We start from the raw sequence: 19,102 nt of genomic DNA, 5'->3' as shown, positions 1-19,102 counted from the left end.
TCTTGTTTATAGTATAATATTCTTAAATAATATAAAGCTAATATTATTATTTATATTAGTAAGGGGTGATTTAAATAATAAGATGCTAGGCATATATTTACAATATATTACTTTTGATATTGTTGTAAAAATTTATGTATACTAATAAAAATATTTAGTATTATTGTCAAAGACTAGAAGTTTTTCTTTCTTTATTTTTATAAGAATTTTGTACTTTTTTATTTTTCTACAAACTTTTATATTATCTAAATTAAAATAAAATCATAAAATTTACTACTAAAATTGTTTTGGGGCCTCAAATTCTGAGGGCCTAAATCAAGGCTTTACTAGCCTCCCACTTGAGCCACCCATCTATCCCCGAGATTCTCAATCAAATTTTATAGAGTCTCAATTAAGACAAGACAATAATGACAAAGAATATTAAAGGCAGTGAATGTGTCATTCAATTATCAAATGTAAATAAAGCTAGTTGAACATAACGTTCATGGGGCAATGGCTCAACGAAACTGGTGGCCTAAAATAAAATATATTAAAAGACGCTTAAACTTCTTTCATAAAATTCACATAATAACGGGATATAAAAAAAAGCATATATGGCTTTGATCTAGTGTTGAAAGTGCAACACATTTCTTAAGATGTATACTATAGAATATGACTTATATACTATGTATATATAGTATAGTGTGTGTGTGTGTATATATATATATATATATATATATATATATATATATATATATATATATATATATATATATATATATATATACATATACACACACACATATACTATATTAAAAGTACGAAGACCCTTAGCGAAATATTGTTCGCCTTTTTTACCCTCTAAAAATGAATTTCACATGGGACAAATCGTAATCTAATAATTTTTCCTAATAATTAGGACTTCTAAATCAACTGATATTTTACTTATTAAATATCTTCTTATTTGAACTATGTAAAATGTCCTAATATTTTGAAATTTAAAATAAATTAAAGCATTACCTTAAATAACTCATTCTCTTATTTTAGTAATGTAGCATCTCATGTAACATATTAATAACTTCCATGTTAGCATCAACGACGTTCACAAGTTATTCCTATACTTTTGCTAAGAATCCGCAGGAAGTTTGAGATTTATTTGTTAAGAGGAAAAAAATTGATATTTATTTGATAGAACCGAATTAAATAGAAAATTATTGATGTTCAATGTTGACATATACCATTTCTCAACAAAAGAAATAAAAATATGAGCATATACAGAAACAACTTACCATTTAAAATATCAAAACGCTAAGAGTCCTAAATTAAAGATCTTTGTTAATCGCAAAAGATAATTTGGACAATACTATGATACTGACCCATTTCCTAAAAATAATTTTAATTTGAATTTTAAAATCAAATACGATTTTACCTTACATAAATCATTTTCTCATTCAAGTTATGTAACATAACTACAATTTCTTGCATGTTACTTTTCATAATATTCAGGATATTAAATTAACCAGTCAATTTAAGTTTGTTCATCGATTTAATTATTTTTATAAATTAGTCACTTATTACGTAACACTATATATATACCTAAAATATTAACAATATTAACGAGTGTATTACGTATATAAAAACTGATAATTTTTTTCTAGTTATTTTACTAATAACCGGTACTATGATGACTCAAAAGGTCATCAATTGTGTTGCAAGTAAATTCAGTGTCCCGAGACCTTAAAACCTCCTTTTTGTCTCACATTGATTCGTGTGCGCAGTCTGTGCGTGTATCCCGAAAGCTATTATGTAAAAATCTGTGAAAAATGATAAGTTTTGCTTTTAAAATAAATTCAAGTTGACTTCGGTCAATATTTTGGGTAAACGGACCTGGACCCGTGATTTGACGGTCCCGGAGAGAGGACCCGTAGGAAAATATGGGACTTAGGTGTATGCCCGGAATTGAGTTCCGAGGTCCCAAGCCCGAGAAATGAATATTTAAAGGAAATTATTTTCTGAAATTTTAAGAGTTTTTGGAAATCTGAATGTATTGAAATTTGATGGTATCAGGCCCGTATTTTGGTTCTGGAGTCCGGTACATATCGTATATGGTATTTAAGTTGAGCCCGTAAAATTTGGTAAGAAACGGACTTGAAATGACGTGAATCGGACCATCGATTGTTAAAAATGGAACTTAAGAGTTCATGAGATTTTTCCTTTAATTTTGATGCTAAATTCGTTGTTAAAGGTATCAATTTGGCGATTTGATCGCACGAGTAAGTCCATATGATGTTTTTGAATTAGTATGCACGTTTGGTTTGGAGCCCCGAGGGCTTGGGTGAGTTTCTGATAGGTTTCGGGATGTTTTTACACTTAGAAGAAAAGTTGCAGGTTCAGAGAAGTTGCAGGTCTCTGAAGCCAGGTTTCGCGGTCCGCGGTGGAAACTTCGCGACCGTGGTGGAGCCTTTGCCACCGCGGTGGGATTTATGCGGTCCGCGGTGAGCAATGTCTAGCCTTCGCGGCCGCGCTCGATTTCTTGCGTTCCGCGGTGGAGCTCCGCGGACGCAATCCTTTTTATGCGGTCCGCGGAGAGGGTCTGAGAGGAGTATATTTAAGCGGACTTTTCAGTTATTTTTCACTTTTTAAAATCCTAAAACATAAGAACCGATTTTTCCAACACTTTTTCTTCTCCCAAAACACTAGTAAGTGATTTTTAACTTATTTATTTCACTCCTTAACTTCTTTTAACAGGATTTCATCCTAGAATCTAGGGTTTTCATGGTGAAATTGGGAATTTTGGGTAAAACCTAAGAATATGAAAATTTGGGGATTTAGACCTCAAATTGAGGTCGGATTCCAAAACTAATTATATATCCGGGCTCGGGGGTGAATGGATAATCGGGTTTTGGTACGGATTCCGGGTTTAGACCAAGTGGGCCCGAGGTCGAATTTTGACTTTTTGGGAAAATCATTGGAAGCCCTATTTTCATGCATTAGAATTGTTTCAATTAGTATTTATTGATATCGTTAAGTAAATTATTGCTAGATACAAGCGAGTTAATGGTGGAAACAAGAGGTAAAGCGGTAGTTGAGGCTTGAATTGTATTCGTGGCATCGAGGTAAGTGTTTGGTATAACCTTAGCTTGAGGGATTAGGAGTTGAGTCTTATTTGCTATATGTTAATTGTTGAGTACGACGTATAGGCATAGTGACGAGTATCTATACGTTGGTGTCAAGCATGCCCGTGAGTCTTATACTATGACTAATGTGACTCCGTTTCATATTGTTCATGCTTTATATGTTGATTTCTATGGATGAATAAGACTTGTGAAATTATTATTGGTAATTGAACATTGTAGAACATTGGCTCAAGTTGAGAATTGAGTTGTGAAGTAAATGTGGAAAAGAGAAGAGGTTATGATATTATCTCCCTTGCCGGGATGTTACTGCTTTGATATTATTTCCCTTGCCGGGACGCTATTATTCATGATGATAGTTTCCCTTGTCGTGACATTGTTGTTTTGTTATTGTTCCCTTGTCGGGATGTTATTGTGATATTATTGATTTCCCTTCCCCAAATTGCTTTGTGATTGTTGCTTGGGTGAGGAAGAGTGTTAAAGCACGAAAGGTGATGTCGTGCATGACATTTGTGAGAAAGTGTAAAGCACGAAGGATGATGTCGTGTATGAATTTGAGAGTGTTAATGCACGAAGGGTAATGTCGTGCCAATATTGTAAGGTAAAAGCACAAAGGGTGATGTCGTGCCGCACGATGTACAATTCTGTGCCGATTATATTGATTTTTATGGTGAGGACGAGAGTAAAAGCACGAAGTGTGATGCCGTACGTGCAGATTTTATTGATTCTTATGGTGAGGACGAGAGTAAAAGTACGAAGGGTGATGTCGTGCACTTGTCTTTTATTTCTGATTCTTGTTGGTAATTGAACTTTGGTGATCCTTATATTTATCTGTTGTTCTTCTGTTATTACTTGAGGTTCCTCGCAGCATGTTTCCCCCCTCCCCTCCTTGACTGTATGTTCCTGCTTTTATTTTTTGTTGTATATGATTTAACTACACAGGTTTATCTGGTAGTCTGGTCCTAGCCTCGTCACTACTTCGGCAAGGTTAGGCTAGGCACTTACTAGCACATGGGGTCGGTTGTGCTGATACTACATTCTGCACTGTGTGCAGATCCCAATGCTGCAGCTTTTGGACCGCAGTGAGGGTGTTGTCTTCAGTCCATTCAGGAGACCCGAGGTAGTCCTGCAGGCGTCCGCAGGCCCTGGCGTCTCCTTCTATCTTTATATATTGTTTCCTCTATGTATTTCTAAAACAACTTGTATTTATCTTTCGGACTCCTACTTGTAGTACTCTTAGGCAGTCTGTGTAATTGTGACACCAAATTCTGGATAGAGTTGTACTTAGACTTGCGTAGTTGTATTAATCAAAATTATCAAGTTTCGTCTTTCGCACTGTTTTATTTATTATCATTTTCGCTGTTTTGTTATATTGTTTTGGAATTGCTAAAGGATTAAAAATGAAAATGGTTAGATAATTGGACTAATCGGCTTGCCTAGCTTTCACTAGTAGGTGTCATCACAACTTCCGAGGGTGAGAAAGGCGGGTCGTGACAGGTACACGTTGGCACTTTTAAATTGGTAATTTAATTAAGTTAATAACTAATTCTGCCTAAGCTTGTATAAACAATATGATTGAATAGTCATTGTCATAGCAAAATACTATACATACTAATAATTTTCATAGCAAATTTGGAAAAGTTACGAGCTTGATAACTGATATTTTAACATTAAAACTTATACAAAATGCCTAACTCAAGAGGCTCACTTCATCTAATTATTAGTTAATCTAATAAGTAAGATTTTAGTACCCGCCTTATACATAAGTACAGAATGTGTAAATTCTTAGTTTTACTACACTAGTTCTAGGAATATGACGTGTATATCTATTTGTTACGTGTAAATGAAGTTCTTAAGAAAGAAATCATAGGTAGAATAAAATATGATTGAGTTAAAAATTTATAAGAACCATTAGTAAGATATAATCGAGCTAAAAATTTAAGGACCAGTAGTATTTGTCATGCTTGGATACCTGTCCTAATTTCGTGGGATGATGGAGTGTTTTACGGAATTTATTAAGTTAGAGTGAAAGATAATCTAGTCCCTTAAAAGGTGGGATATGTTTAATGGCATATAATTGATATTAAAGATTTAAGAATTAAATAAAATTTATAAAGTAGGTATAGAATGTAAAATAAATCTATACTATATTAAAAAAACGAAGGCCCTTAGCAAAATGCCGTTCACCTTTTTTACCCTTTCAAAATATATTTACGTTGGATACAATTGTAATTTAAGTTATTTTCCTTATATTTAAGAATTTGCAATTAATTAAATTTTGGGTATTCATAATTTCTTCCTTATTTAAAAAAGTAATTAACACCAAAAAAGGAAAAACGAAAGTTGGAATATGCGTCTATAGTTCTTCTAGGTTTAGAAATCTTTACCTTTGACATAGAATTATATAATATTAAAAGAGTGACGCAACAATTGGAAAATCAAAGTAGGAAACAAAATTTCATACATTTAGAATTCCATTACGTTTAGAAGTTTTATCCAAATATAACCATTAATTTGTTATGTAAAAGAATTAATTGAAAGAGAATACATAGAAAACCATAGAAATAAAGTCGGTAGTCCTTTTCTGTTTTTATTTGAGCTATACACATTTTTAGGAAAGTAACCTAAATTACATTTTTGTTCAATGTGAACTTTATTTTTAAACGGTAAAAAGGCAAACGACATTTCACTAAGAATTTTTGTAATTTAATAGAGTTTATTGATTATATAAATATTATTTGCAAATATGATTGTCACCATTGTCAATAGAACATTGAGGCCGATTAACTATTTTCTAAAGGTAATTCTTCTTTAATCTTTGAGTTACAATAATCAAGTAGATTGGAGGTTTATATTTTCAACGAACATAATGTATCTATTTATATTCAATTGGACAAAAAAAAAAGCTACTTTACAATTTTATCATGCCTTTCCAAGCTATGATTTAGTCCATATTAATTTTGATGCAAAGAACAAATAACTATTTGTTGCATGAATAAGCCAATAGTATGACATGTTCGATTTTCCTTAAGGAACAACTATTTTTTTTAAGGTTTTTTTTTTTTTTAGATTTGAGTGTGATAATTTTTGCAATTATCAATGCTTAAGTATACTCTAACTTCCATCTCTATTTACTCCTTCAACATATTATTTAAGTTTCTTCTTCTTTTCTCTAATAAACTTTGATCTAAATGGACAACATTAATGATATACTTTAGACACTAAATTGTATTAGTAAGATTTTCAATTATAGGAATTTTTTGCTGCATTTACAAGTTAAATACCATTTTTTTGTTGTTCCGACTTTTTATGTTAGAGGTCAAATAAAAAGATTAGTTCGACTCACTCTAAGATAGAATTATGATAATATTCTTATTGTTCACTCTTATATTTAAGAAATAAATTATTCAGACTAATTTTACATTTATGGTATTTAATCTTATTTTAATTTTATTAATTTTAAATATAAATTTTACAATAACCGCTAGGCAGCACGTGCGAGGCACGTATATTAAAACTAGTATATATAAAATCACGTACACAGGTACTCATATAAAGTTGAATGACCTTTTTATTTTTCAATGAAACATTATTCCTATCACACGAGAAATTTTATTTTGTGTCTCATACAATTTACACTAGTTGTATGAGGTTCCTTTTTGTCTCACAAATTTGTGGACCCCAATTTTACACTTTTGGGTTCACAGAAATCTGGGTCCACAAAACTGTGAGACAAAAAAGTTGTCTCATACAACTAGTGTAAGTTGTATGAGACACAAAATAAAAAATTTCCTTTTATTCAATGAATCAAGTACTAGCACAACGGGAGGAAGAACCATTAGAATGCACCCAACTCCTAAACGTTACTATTAAATTTTGCGTATTATTTTGGAACTTGTAATTTTTTGTTAAACTTTATTTTAGATCACAAATACATCTCTAATTTGAATATTATTTATGCTATTCTTAACCGCGCATATATTGGCGGTGAAAAATCGTTACACGTGAAATATTGGAAATCTGGCATGGCATGGTAATATAATAGTACTTTTTTGAGGGCCTTAAATAGTTGAGCGGCCAAGGCAAAAGCTTCACATGCCTTGCCCTAAGAGCCGCCCTTGCCCCTCACGGTTGTTTCAGGTGAAAATTTGTTTGACAGTAACTGATACTCGAAAAACAATTTCTTTACTTAGGAGTATTTTTTTAGTGGCTACCTATAAGTTCTGCAAGACATAACACTATTTTTCTTGGGGGCAAAAAGGGTGATAAGGAATGATTTTTTTTTTCTTTTTTTTTTTTCAGATTATTAATCCATGTTTAGTATAGATATAATACTTACAATCTGCTTTTAAATGATTTTATCTTATAGGGTGTGTTTGGTATAATGGAAAATATTTTCAATTTTTTTTTTTTTGGAAAACAAGTAGTAGTCTTATTCATTTTTCAGTGTTTGGTACACAAATTAAGGAAAATAACTTCTCAAGAGTATTCATTAATAATTTAGGTACAATAAATATGAAGCTAGAAACTTTCGAACCAACAACCTTCCGAACCCACAAATTTCATGAACTTCCGAACAGCTAAAAACTTTCGAATCCGCGAACTTTCAAACCCATAAACTTTATAATTTCTAAACCCGTAAATTCCCAAGCACATAAACCTCCGAACTTATAATTTTGAAACTTGTAAAATTTCGAACCTGTAAACCGAAAGATGAAAAAACTAAAACCAAAAATATATAAATAAAAAAATATTTTTTTCCCGGGGGGGGGGGGTGGGTGGTGCAGAAAAAAATTAGAAATTTAAAAATTACAAAAAAAAAAAGTAAAAAAAAAACTTTTTTTTTGTGCGGAAGGGGGGGGGGGGGGGCAGTGGGGGTGGGGTTTGGCGGGGTGGGGGTGGGTGATGCAGAAAAACGAAAAAATAGAAATTTGAAATTACAAAAAAGGGTAAAAAAAATAATTTTTTGCGAGAGGGGGAGGGGGGTAACAGGGTGAGTGGTAACGGAAAACAGATTAAAATTAGAAATAAAAAAAAAAGCCTTTTTAGAGAGAGGGGGTGGGGTTGGGTGGGTGGGTGTGGGGATGTAGGATGGGTTGGTGATGGTGGGGAAGGTTGAGAGGGAATTTTCGAAAATATTTTCTCTTCTTTTGATAAGAAAAATATTTTCCTCCAATTAAAAAATTAGAGAAAAATATTTTTCAAACTATTTAAGCCAACCAAACATAGGAAAATTAAAAAATATTTTCCTGCGTACCTAACACATCCATAGTGTCAATATTCTAACCACTAGCGCACAAAATGAACTTAAACTCTTTCTCTAATCATTGGTCCTTCTATTTGTATTCAATTACTTGCAATTCTTGCTTAAAATTGAATGAGCGCGATTCTCCACATAGTGAAAATTAAATACATGAATTTTTTTTGTCTTTTGTAATGACAAGATGATTAATGAAAGTGGATTACGTTACTAATTTTAGATTAATTAGTTTTGTGGCTCTTTACAAACTTGTTACGCATACACACATTTAAAAGGGAAGGACCGACCGCTACAATCTAGTTAGCTAAATTTGCAAAAATACCATACAAGTATTGAAACTAAACCTCATATCAAGTAATTTAATATCATCTCAAAACATGAAATATGATCTCACTATTCTGTCTTTTGCTCACTAACATATGTTCATCACATCTTCTAACTCCATAGATAAGTAGCATAAGATGCTAAAAATACATAAGAGAACACGTTTGCTAAACTCTTGAACTTGCAATAAATAATTTTATACAAAACCAAAATAAAATCTTGAAATGCTTGGCAATAGAGGCTGCAACATATTGAGTAGATTAGTTATTTATGTAAACCTGATGTTCAACACCTGCACAGTAAACAAAGATATATTTGATTATAATTCCCTTAATTTTCCTGCGCTAGTTTTCCTTCTCTTTGGGATCGAGGCCCTCTCAATCTCTTGGGACTTCCAACCCTTCTCTCCATAAACAAGTCTTTGTACTTTTCTAGTAAGCGATCCTTCTCATCAAAAAGGCCTAGTAGCTCATATGTATCAGCTACTTTCTGCACGACTGACTTATCAGGGGGTTTCCGATCAAAAGCTTCTAAGCCCTTGAATAGCTTAACAAGATCCTCAAGCATATGATTTCGGTAATATACAGAAATCATAAGGCTACACAACCGCCAGGGCACAGAATGCAGATCATAACCAATTTTATTCTTCCAAAACTCATGTGTCTCTTTTGCCCTGTGATCCATATCTAGTGCTTTAATTAACTGCTCATATGTTCCCATTGTGTTGCCTTGACCCTTGCTTAACATCCACTTAATGACCTGAACAATTCTATGCCACTGTTGTTCTTTCTCTAGTTTGAGCAATACCTGCTTTAGGGGTCCAATGGGGAAATTCCGTTCCCACGCAACCCAAGCATCAAGTGCACCATATACAGCTTCCTTACTATCCTTTAAATCAAGAAGTGTATTTACGAGAAAGCTAATCTTGTCCTTCCTTGAGACATTTTCTCCTACTTGGGGCTTGCGTTCGCCTCCAATGTAGTTTTTTGCAAGGGCAGACTGTGCTTGATTGCCAAATTGATCCCTGGAGAACCCTAGTGTCTTTGCATCACTTTGATTGGGGATTGAATGTCGCACATTTGTATTGTAACTGCAAGTGAGAATGAAATTTCTGTCCACTCTAAGTGGAGTAATTTGTCTAGTGAGCCTTGTAATTCTTGCTGATCTTGACATCATATGTGTGCCTGCCAGTCAAGTAAAAACAACAAGAACATTAAAGGAATTACCGGAGTAGAAATTTTCAGAACAAAATTTCTATTGCTATGACAATGAAGCACCGGCAGTAAAAGTCAGTAAGCTCCAAAACTTAATGATTGATAAAATCAGCAACAGATAAAATAGCTGTTAGCAGACGCCTAAAGGACAAACCCCAGAGTGCAATCAAAAGTTCCATGCAGATAAAGATTTGGGGGATTGAATGTCGCACTTCGTAAAAGCCTAACAGGAGTGGATCTGAGAGAGCTCTGGATAAGTATATATTAAAAGTTCTCTTGATGTTTATCTTGGATTTTAAAAAGTGAATAAGCAGTGCTTTTGCATGTTTTGACACTGTCTGCTGGTGGTTGTGGCCTTTCATCCCTACACTCAGTGGTGCTCCATATATTTGAAGACTTCTGTGTTTTTGAATCACTAAACTGCCACTGTGGCAGTTGTATCTTAAAAGTTCTCTTGATGCTTATCTTGGTTTTCAAAATGAGCGGTGCTTTTGGAAGTTTTAACACTACTTCTGTTGGTGGCTAAGGTTTGTCATCCAGACACTCGGTGGTGCTCCATATATTTGAAGGCTGTTATGTTTTCTAATCACTAACTGCTGCTGTGGCAATTCATGCTTTGATATGTCAGCTGAAGTATTGAGTTGGATTACTGGGTTGGATAAGCTAATTTCCTAAGTAGCAGGAGAACAGATTCTGAAGTTGGCTGAGAGGTAGGATTGAATTCATTGACCCTCGTCCTTTTCTGAAGAAGTGCTGTATCTTGTGCTATCAGCATCAAGAACCGTTCTTGAAATCTTCTTGGATATCTATCTGAGCTATTTGTCCATCTTGCTGCAAATTCAAGTAAATTTCCTCACTCTCAACCACTTTCTTTTAGCTACCTGACTCTGTTTACTAGAGTGAAATGAAATTCAACTCATGTTAGGGGAGAAAGTTTCTATGAATTATTTCAGGTATCTTTTTATTGTGAGATTACATCTGATATGATATATTTGGGTTGGTTAATTAATTATATCAGTTGTTTACTGTTATTTGCTAGATGTCATCTTTGAAGGAGAGATGACACAGAGATGTGTAAGTTTGTTGGGTAGGTTATATATTGTCGCCCAAATTGCAGAGGAAGGTAAAGTATTAGCAAAGTGATTGTTCAATATCTGTTAACATTGTATTACACAGATTATTCAGGTGAATAAACAGATTTTAATTTCTTGGTTTTGATTTTCGGAGCTCGTAACATGACATTTTTTATTTTGCAGTCGCGCTATTTTCAAGGGATTAGTATTGTTGCAGTGTAATTTGATTTGCCTAGCAGCCTAGGAATTTTTATGTTTATTTTTGTGTGATCTGTTGGAGTTCTAACACATGAAAAACAGTGTAGCCTGCAACATTGGCTGCAACTTCATTCTCCATAACTCAACTTGAGAAGAGAAGGTATATAAGATTAAGAAGAGCAAGAGCATTGTGTTTACACTTTCTCTGCTTGGACTAAGGCTTTCATCGAATTTTCTGTTTCTTGGATAAAGAAAGGTATTTTCTGTATAGAAAGTTCCCAAAGCAGACAAATCTTTATCAGGAAAAAAAAAAAAACTAAGCAGATGTAGGCAGATTTCTCAACTAGATTCAGGCGACCTACATTAGACTTGACAAATGGTGCTAAACAACCTGGTCATGCTAACAAGCAATTGAAACCCTAAACTATGAACTATACCCTGGGCTCTTGTAGGCTGTTCAAATGGCTATTCTGTAGTTTACTAAGGATTTTCATGATTGCTGTTTATGCATACCTGCATTTCTTTGATGACCATGAGACCACTTTCATGTGGTAAGACACATGTAATCACTAAAAATTGCTTGCTTGACATCTATTCCGGTGGTTCATTATGTTTACTTACGCATTGGACATATTAATGGTCTCATTTATTTTTTAATCTTCTCTTTGATGGTTATGCATATTCTTTTATTCTCATTTTATTTATTATTTCAATAGTTTATTATGCATAAATAGGGTTCAAGCCATGGAAACAACCTCTTGCAGAAATGTAGGGTAACGCTGCATACAATAGACCGTTGTGGTCCGGCCCTTCCCCGGGCTCCACGTATAGCGGGATCTTAGTGCAGCGGGCTGCCCCTTTATTATGCATAAATAAACCTGTCACGCTGTTTTCTTTGTTTCTTAATCTTCACTTTGATGGCCATGTTTACACTTTTACTCTCGTCTCTCTTTTTCTTTTTTGGAAAAAAGGAAGAAGATGTGATTTACTCTCATCTTGTTTGTTTTCACTATTTGTTCACATTTACTCCAAAATAACATGAGCAGAATTAATGTAAATCATCGGACCACCTTATCTTTGACGATAGGTCTATTTTGGTCCCTCAAATATAACCCTGAGCATATTTAGCATATTTAGTCCCTTAAGTATGCTAAAGTGGAGCATCTTTAGTCTCACTGACAGAATCTCTCCAAGATCAATTACGAGGTTGGTTTCGGCACTCACTGTATTTTTAATTTACTTATCGAAAATATTTTATAAACCAATACCACTAATAGTACAGAGCTGATAAATTTAAGATTTTAACGTTGAAATTTTTACTTTTAAAAATTTCGATTGATTTTTCCAAAAAGAAAAGTTAACATTTGAAAAAAATAGAGCTACCACAATCACTTCTAGGCATATTATTGAAGCAAACGAATAACCAGATTGTATTATCACTTTTAGCCCGCACAGAAACTATTTACATCTGGTAGCCGAAAAGTATATAAAATTTGTATAATTTGTGTATACAAAATTTATGTGTGTGTGTGTATATATATATATATTTACAACGGCTATACACTATCATTTTCTCAATGTAAACTGGCACAGAAGGGAATATTTTCAAGCTCAAAATTTTAGAAGACATTATTTAAAAATGAGGAAATAAAATGATAATTTGTGTTATCCAAAAAAAGAAAGAAAATTTGCTTCAAAGCAGAAGATTTGCTTCATGAATCAGAGTTGGTTAACACCGTTAGTTTTTTAACACATTCTGTCAGTGAGACTAAAGGTGCTCCACTTTAGCATACTTAAGGGACTAAATATGCTCAGGGTTATATTTGAGGGACCAAAATAGACCTACCCTCGAAAATAACGTATTCATAAACTCAGTTCAATATACCCTAATTGGTCTTTAGTTAGATTGAAAGTCATTTTTTTTTTTTTTTTGAAAAAGATTAGATTGAAAGTCATTCTTCTAGTATAGATTCTTTTGTACTCCCTCTTTTGCAACTCAAGATAGTATCAGCTATGAAAATCGCCATGTGAGTCCATCTAACATGTATGGTAGATACTCTTAAATTTTATTCTTGATGTATAAGTTAAATTACTTGAATTAGTCATATAAGTCATAAATAAGAGCATAAAACAAATAGCAGAAGAGATCTACCCATCAACCAAAAAACATATAGCAGAGGAGTTTGATTAAAACCAAAAAACAAAAACAAAAAACAGAAGAGCTAACTTACAGGACTTCGAATATCTAGCTTCTCATATTCATCACCTCCAATAATTTTTAACTTAATTTTCAAGAACGAATCGGGAGAAACATCCTCTCGTAGCCTCTCCTGCAAATCCTTAAAGATCTCAGGAATATACCTCAAGAACAGGGCATAGATATACAGAAACATTATATTAACATCTAAATGCACATTTAAAAAAGAAATTCATCACAGAACAAAGATACCCATTAGTTACATCTAGGGATGTTCATGGTTCGGTTTGGATCGGTTTTTCTCTAAAAGGAAACCAAACCAAGTAAGTCGGTTTTTCAAATATTAGAACCAAACCAAACCAATTAAGTCGATTTTTTTCTCGATTCGGTTTATGTCGGATTTTGTCAGTTTTTCGGTTTTTCGGTTATTTGTCGGTTTTTTCTTAAATATATAACATACACTACCAAACACATATTTCGGCGATCACATTTTCAACGTAACACTATCAAATCAATTGCCCTTTGATAAATCTATTATTTACTAAATATATTGATGATAATTGAATCAAATAGTGATAAGTAATTTAAGGACTCAATTAAAAATATATTTTTTTAACATGAAATGGATTCTTGCACTTAACAAAAGAAAACTACCAATAAAACTAGAATATAAAGATAAAGAACTATACTAAAAATACAAACGATTAACATTCACCATAAAATTTTTGAAACTTTATATAAAAATATACATATATATAGGTGTAATAATAAATTTGAAATAGCTACTCCTATAGTCGGTTTTCGGTTTTTCGGTTATTTTTTTATTAAAACCAAAACCAAACCAAATTTGATCGATTTTTAAAATTCAAAACTAAAACCAAACCAAACCAAAAAGTATCAGTTTTTTTTGGTCGGTTTGGTTCGGTTTTTCGGGTTTTTATGAACCCCCCTAGTTACATCGTCTTGACACCAATGAAATCTATAAATCTCTTCTTCTTTTTTATTTTATTTTATCGTTTTTTCTTCTTCACCTATTGGATACATTTTCACATTGAAGCAAAACTAATTTTAAAAGATCGAGAACCATGATTTTCCCTACAAGTACATCATGAAGCACAACAAACACCTAAACCTACATGAATTGCTGAGATAAATTTCCTAACTGTATAGGATATTAGCACAACATTCATCAAAGTGAGAAAGCATATTAAACAAAATATTCTAAGCTATTTAAACTTGTGACCAACCCACAAAAATTTGAAAAAGAGCCATTGGATTAGAACCAATTATTAAAAGCACATAAACATACAAGAACTTCAACAGCACTAAATTATATCATCAAATACTTTAACAAAGAAGCCTTGTCATGGATAATCGAAACCTCCATTAACAGCAAAAGAGACAGAACCGGAGAAATAAGCTAAAGAATTTCACGAAATATACTCACCAGAAAAGACAAGGTTATGGCAATGAAATCTAGTGAGATAGAGAAGAGAAAGAGACACACAAAGTTGTGGCATACGGTGATAGCTGCTAGCCTCTAGGTATTCTCAATTGTAATTACTAAAGAGGGCTCCAAAGTGACTTGATTTACCTACAACCTAAAGGGTAATAAAATTGCTAAGGCTCAGTTTGCTGAACTTAATAGAGGTCTAAATTTGAATCTTTTGGATCTCAACTCAGTAATTGCATTAATCTTTTTCTTTTAAACCACTTATTTTCCCTGAATGGGTTGCATCCATCCAAATCTTGTACAATGTCTTGAAATTATTAAGAGGCTCGCTTAAAGATTTATATGAAAATAATATTTCACCACTACTCCACAGCTACCCCCAGAAGCCTCTACTACCAACACCAACCACCAGCTTCAACCACCTCCACCTAGGGGTGGGCATAGTTTGGGCAAACCCGAAATCCGATTTTTTTGGATTTTTGGTTTGGATTTTTGGATTACGGATTGGATTTTGGATTTAATTTTTAAATTTTTTGGAGTTTGGATTGAATTTTGGATTTGGTACTTCGGACTTTTGGATATCCGAAATACGAAATTTTTATTCTTTATATTTAGTCCATTATCCATATGTCAATAGTAATAGGTTAAATACCCTACCCATTAGATATTATCTCATATTGAATGTTAATTACTAAGTTTCTGTCAGAATACTTTTTATTTGGACATGATTTTACTATTGCTACTTCTTATCGATTGTGTTAATGTCAGTTGCATTTCCTTGATAATAATTTCATTACTTGAATATTTTATTTGGATATTTGTGTGAGAATGAGGAGTTTTTCAGGCAATTTAACATGAGTCCTCATTTGGATATTCATTTTTGTAAAAAGAAGAAACATCTCAACTTATAAGCTCAAAACCAAAAATCCAAAATATCCAAACCGATTAATCTGAAACCGAACTTAAAAACTCAGATCCAATCTGAACTTATTTGGATTAGATTTGGATTGTCATTTCTTCAATCCGAAAATCGAAAATCCAAACCGAAATTTTCATATTCAATCCGAATTGCCCGAACTCCCACCCCTACGGCTCCACCGAACCACCTCTATCACCAATCTTGACGGTGCAACAATCTCCGCCAATCAATCTCCTCCATCTCCAACCACCATTATACAACCACCACTGTCAACCATCAAAAATGATGGCCACCACCAGTCCCACCACACAACCATCACCGATCACTATCATACAACTACCACCAGTCATCACTGTAAAACTACCATTGCCAGACATGCCCACCAACCAAAATCGCCACCCACCATAGCCTCACAACCACCATAGCCGACCAACACCACCAGCTGTTGTTGCCACTACCGCTAGATTTGAGAACGTTGTTTCATCAAACAAACAGTTCTTACAATGTAACTTAGGATTTTCTTTAATATATACTAATATTTAATTATTAATTTGATTTAAATTTACTAGCTTGTACAGAAAAATATATTATACACATTCAGATGTTAACAACAAAACAATCTTAATTATCCTGTATCAGATTTAGAAACGATATCTTAATAAACAAATATATATTCAAATTCAGGCATCTTAATCATTAAAAACAAACGAGGCCTAACCAGGGGCAAAAAGAGACCTCAAAACATATAAAGCACTATCTTGAAGGGAAAATTTCCATGTTTTCTTTGCCCCAAGGTTAAACCTTTTTTACTTTACATTCGCCCTTACTTTTATGTAAATCGAGTTACTTTAGAATCCTAATTGGTAATACCATATCTCTTTTTCTTCTTGTTTTTCCTCTTTTTACTTAACTTATCTTTGTACATTTATGTAAAAAATGCAACTTTTCATGCCTTTCTAAATGCTCAAAGAGAGTAACAGTCCCCAAGCCTATCGCCTGGCAAGGTTGCAAGATACCTTCTAAAAAGTTAGTTCATCTTTGAGAATATAAAAATTAAATGTTTAAATATATGATAAATAAACCATACTCAAAGTTGAGTCTCCTGGAAGCAAAAAATTTTGAAAATGAGAATATACAACAAAAAAAATAACCAAAAGAAAGAAAAACTGCTTTTCATTTCGACTCTATTTTTCTAGATTCTGCCTTAAATAATATAACAAACTTTTTTAAGATTGTGCTCAAAGTTGACTCTACTTGTAGTAGAAATTTTGAAACTAAGAGAAGACACAGGAAAAAAGACTTATTTTCGTTTATTTTTCGAAAAAGCACCTTTAATAATCTAATAAATTTTTTAAAAACCTAACTCAGAGGCTTCTCCACTAGAAGCAAAATTCGCGCCCAACGCTCAAAATTGTCTTTTCATTTTGGTCTCCCAAATATTATGCATCCAATTAACCATTTATTGTTTTAAACATTTTGATGTCCAGCACTAAAACACCTATTTCCACACCATCAAATTCAGTCAATTCGCTATTAAACCCATACCACAATTGGCACGCAGTTAAAATAGAATGAATCATTACATTGAATTTTTAAGGAAAAGGTGAGAAAATAAATGAATAAATTAGAACAGAAAATACAAAACAGAGATGGAGGTAAAGAGAAACTTACAGTGACAAAAGAGGATTGAGCTTTTGATTCGAGTTACTGTAAGTCGAGACAGGGTTTAGGGGATTGAGCTTGGGTTTTGATTGTTTTTGTAGCGAAATGACAAACTAGTCCCTTATTTTTGGGATAGCTTTAAAGTAGTTCCTTAACTATTTTCAGAGTAATTTTGATCCTTTAAATGTGACAAAAGTAAGCACTTTTGATCTCTTTCAATTGCTTATAAACTATGTCTATTAGAATTAACAACAATTATGAAAAAAAATGAGAACTCACATTTGAAGGTGGCGTTTTTACAATTTTTGCTATTTTTAATATATTTTAATGTCTGGTGTAATCCTAAGTGTATTTTTGCTATTTCTTGTTTATTTTTAATGTTTAATATAATTTTTGGTGTTACAAGCTTCTAATTTTGACGGGACTTTTCCAATATTTTCTGAGTTCTTCTTTTTGCAGTTTTCGTAAAACTTAATAAGTAAAGTTTGTTAAATATTTTAATTTGATGGAGACCAAAAGTACTTATTTGTTAAAATATTTTATGGAAATGAAATTTATTTTTGATAAATTTAAAAGAGTCAAAATTTCTTATAAAAGATTTAAGAGACTATTTTAAACTTACCTTGACTCATAAAAAAAAATACTATTATTTTAATCTCTTTTCCTGTTTTTGTAGGGTTTGGACAGTATTTGATTGTAGTTGAGAATAAAAAGTGTAAGTAGTTAGTGTTGAGGTTGACAAAGGGTATTTGAAGTTTGCGTTCGGATTTTACTTTTAGACCAGTAGTCGTACCCGCGCGAAGCGCGATTAATATTAAAAAATATTACTTAAATTAAATTATGGTCGGGCTTGTTTGAACATTAAATCGTATTGCTTTATTAAGTTTCAATTGTCATCTTATTTGTCAATATGATATACCCAATAATAAAAAATTATTAAATTAAAGAGACTTATATAGTCATTGAATAACTTTTTTGTTCTGTATTTTTCTTTACTATATTGTACAATGTTTAGTATTCTTACATTGTTAATAGAAATTTTTATTAGCATATTAATTTGTTCAATATTTTGTCATATAGTTTATTACTCTTGAAATATTTTTATTTTGAAGTTTATTCTATTGTTCACAATAATATTATCTGAATTTTAATGGATGAAATCTCTATTAAATTGAAGGGACTTATATAGTCATCGAATAACATTTTTGTTCTGTATATTTCTTTATTATACTATCTAATTTTTAGTATTATTACATTATTAATATAAATTTTTATTAGCATACTACAGTGTTTAATATTTTTTTCTACTACTTTCTTTTTGTAATAATAGAAGATATATATTTTATTACACCTGAAATATTTTTTTATCTTAAATTTTATTCTATTGTTCTCAATAATATTGTCTGAACTTTAATGAACAAACACACTTTTATTATTTATAAAAAACGAAAATGATTTAAACAAAAGAAACAGAAAATTTAATTAACATAAACCAACACTCACCCATGTTTGAGTAGTTTATTTAGGTAGTTAATTTTTTTTATCTTTTTTTTAAAATAATTTTTGAGTCTCCAAAAATGTAGGAGGTTTGTCCTAAAATATGACACTTGTTTAATTTTTGTTGTTACACTTGGATATAGACTATCATATTAGGAAGAAATTATTCCCAAATTTGAATTAAATTTTTTT

General features: G+C 32.2%; 1 protein-coding gene across 1 annotated transcript; it reads right to left on the bottom strand.

Moving 5' to 3' along the window:
- Positions 1-8,705: 8,705 nt before the first annotated feature.
- Positions 8,706-17,511, bottom strand: LOC107786659 (pentatricopeptide repeat-containing protein At4g18975, chloroplastic). Its single transcript, XM_016608174.2, has 3 exons — positions 17,423-17,511; positions 13,414-13,512; positions 8,706-9,881 (listed from the first exon to the last, which is right to left on the bottom strand). The coding sequence occupies exon 3, from the start codon at positions 9,871-9,873 to the stop codon at positions 9,028-9,030; it is 846 nt and encodes a 281-aa protein (XP_016463660.1). The 5' UTR covers positions 9,874-9,881; positions 13,414-13,512; positions 17,423-17,511; the 3' UTR covers positions 8,706-9,027.
- Positions 17,512-19,102: the final 1,591 nt, after the last annotated feature.

This window comes from Nicotiana tabacum, chromosome 11, assembly GCF_000715075.1.
Source record: "Nicotiana tabacum cultivar K326 chromosome 11, ASM71507v2, whole genome shotgun sequence".
Lineage (NCBI taxonomy): Eukaryota > Viridiplantae > Streptophyta > Magnoliopsida > Solanales > Solanaceae > Nicotiana > Nicotiana tabacum.
Note: the sequence above shows the minus strand (reverse complement) of the source record. Positions and strands in the feature narration are given on the sequence as shown.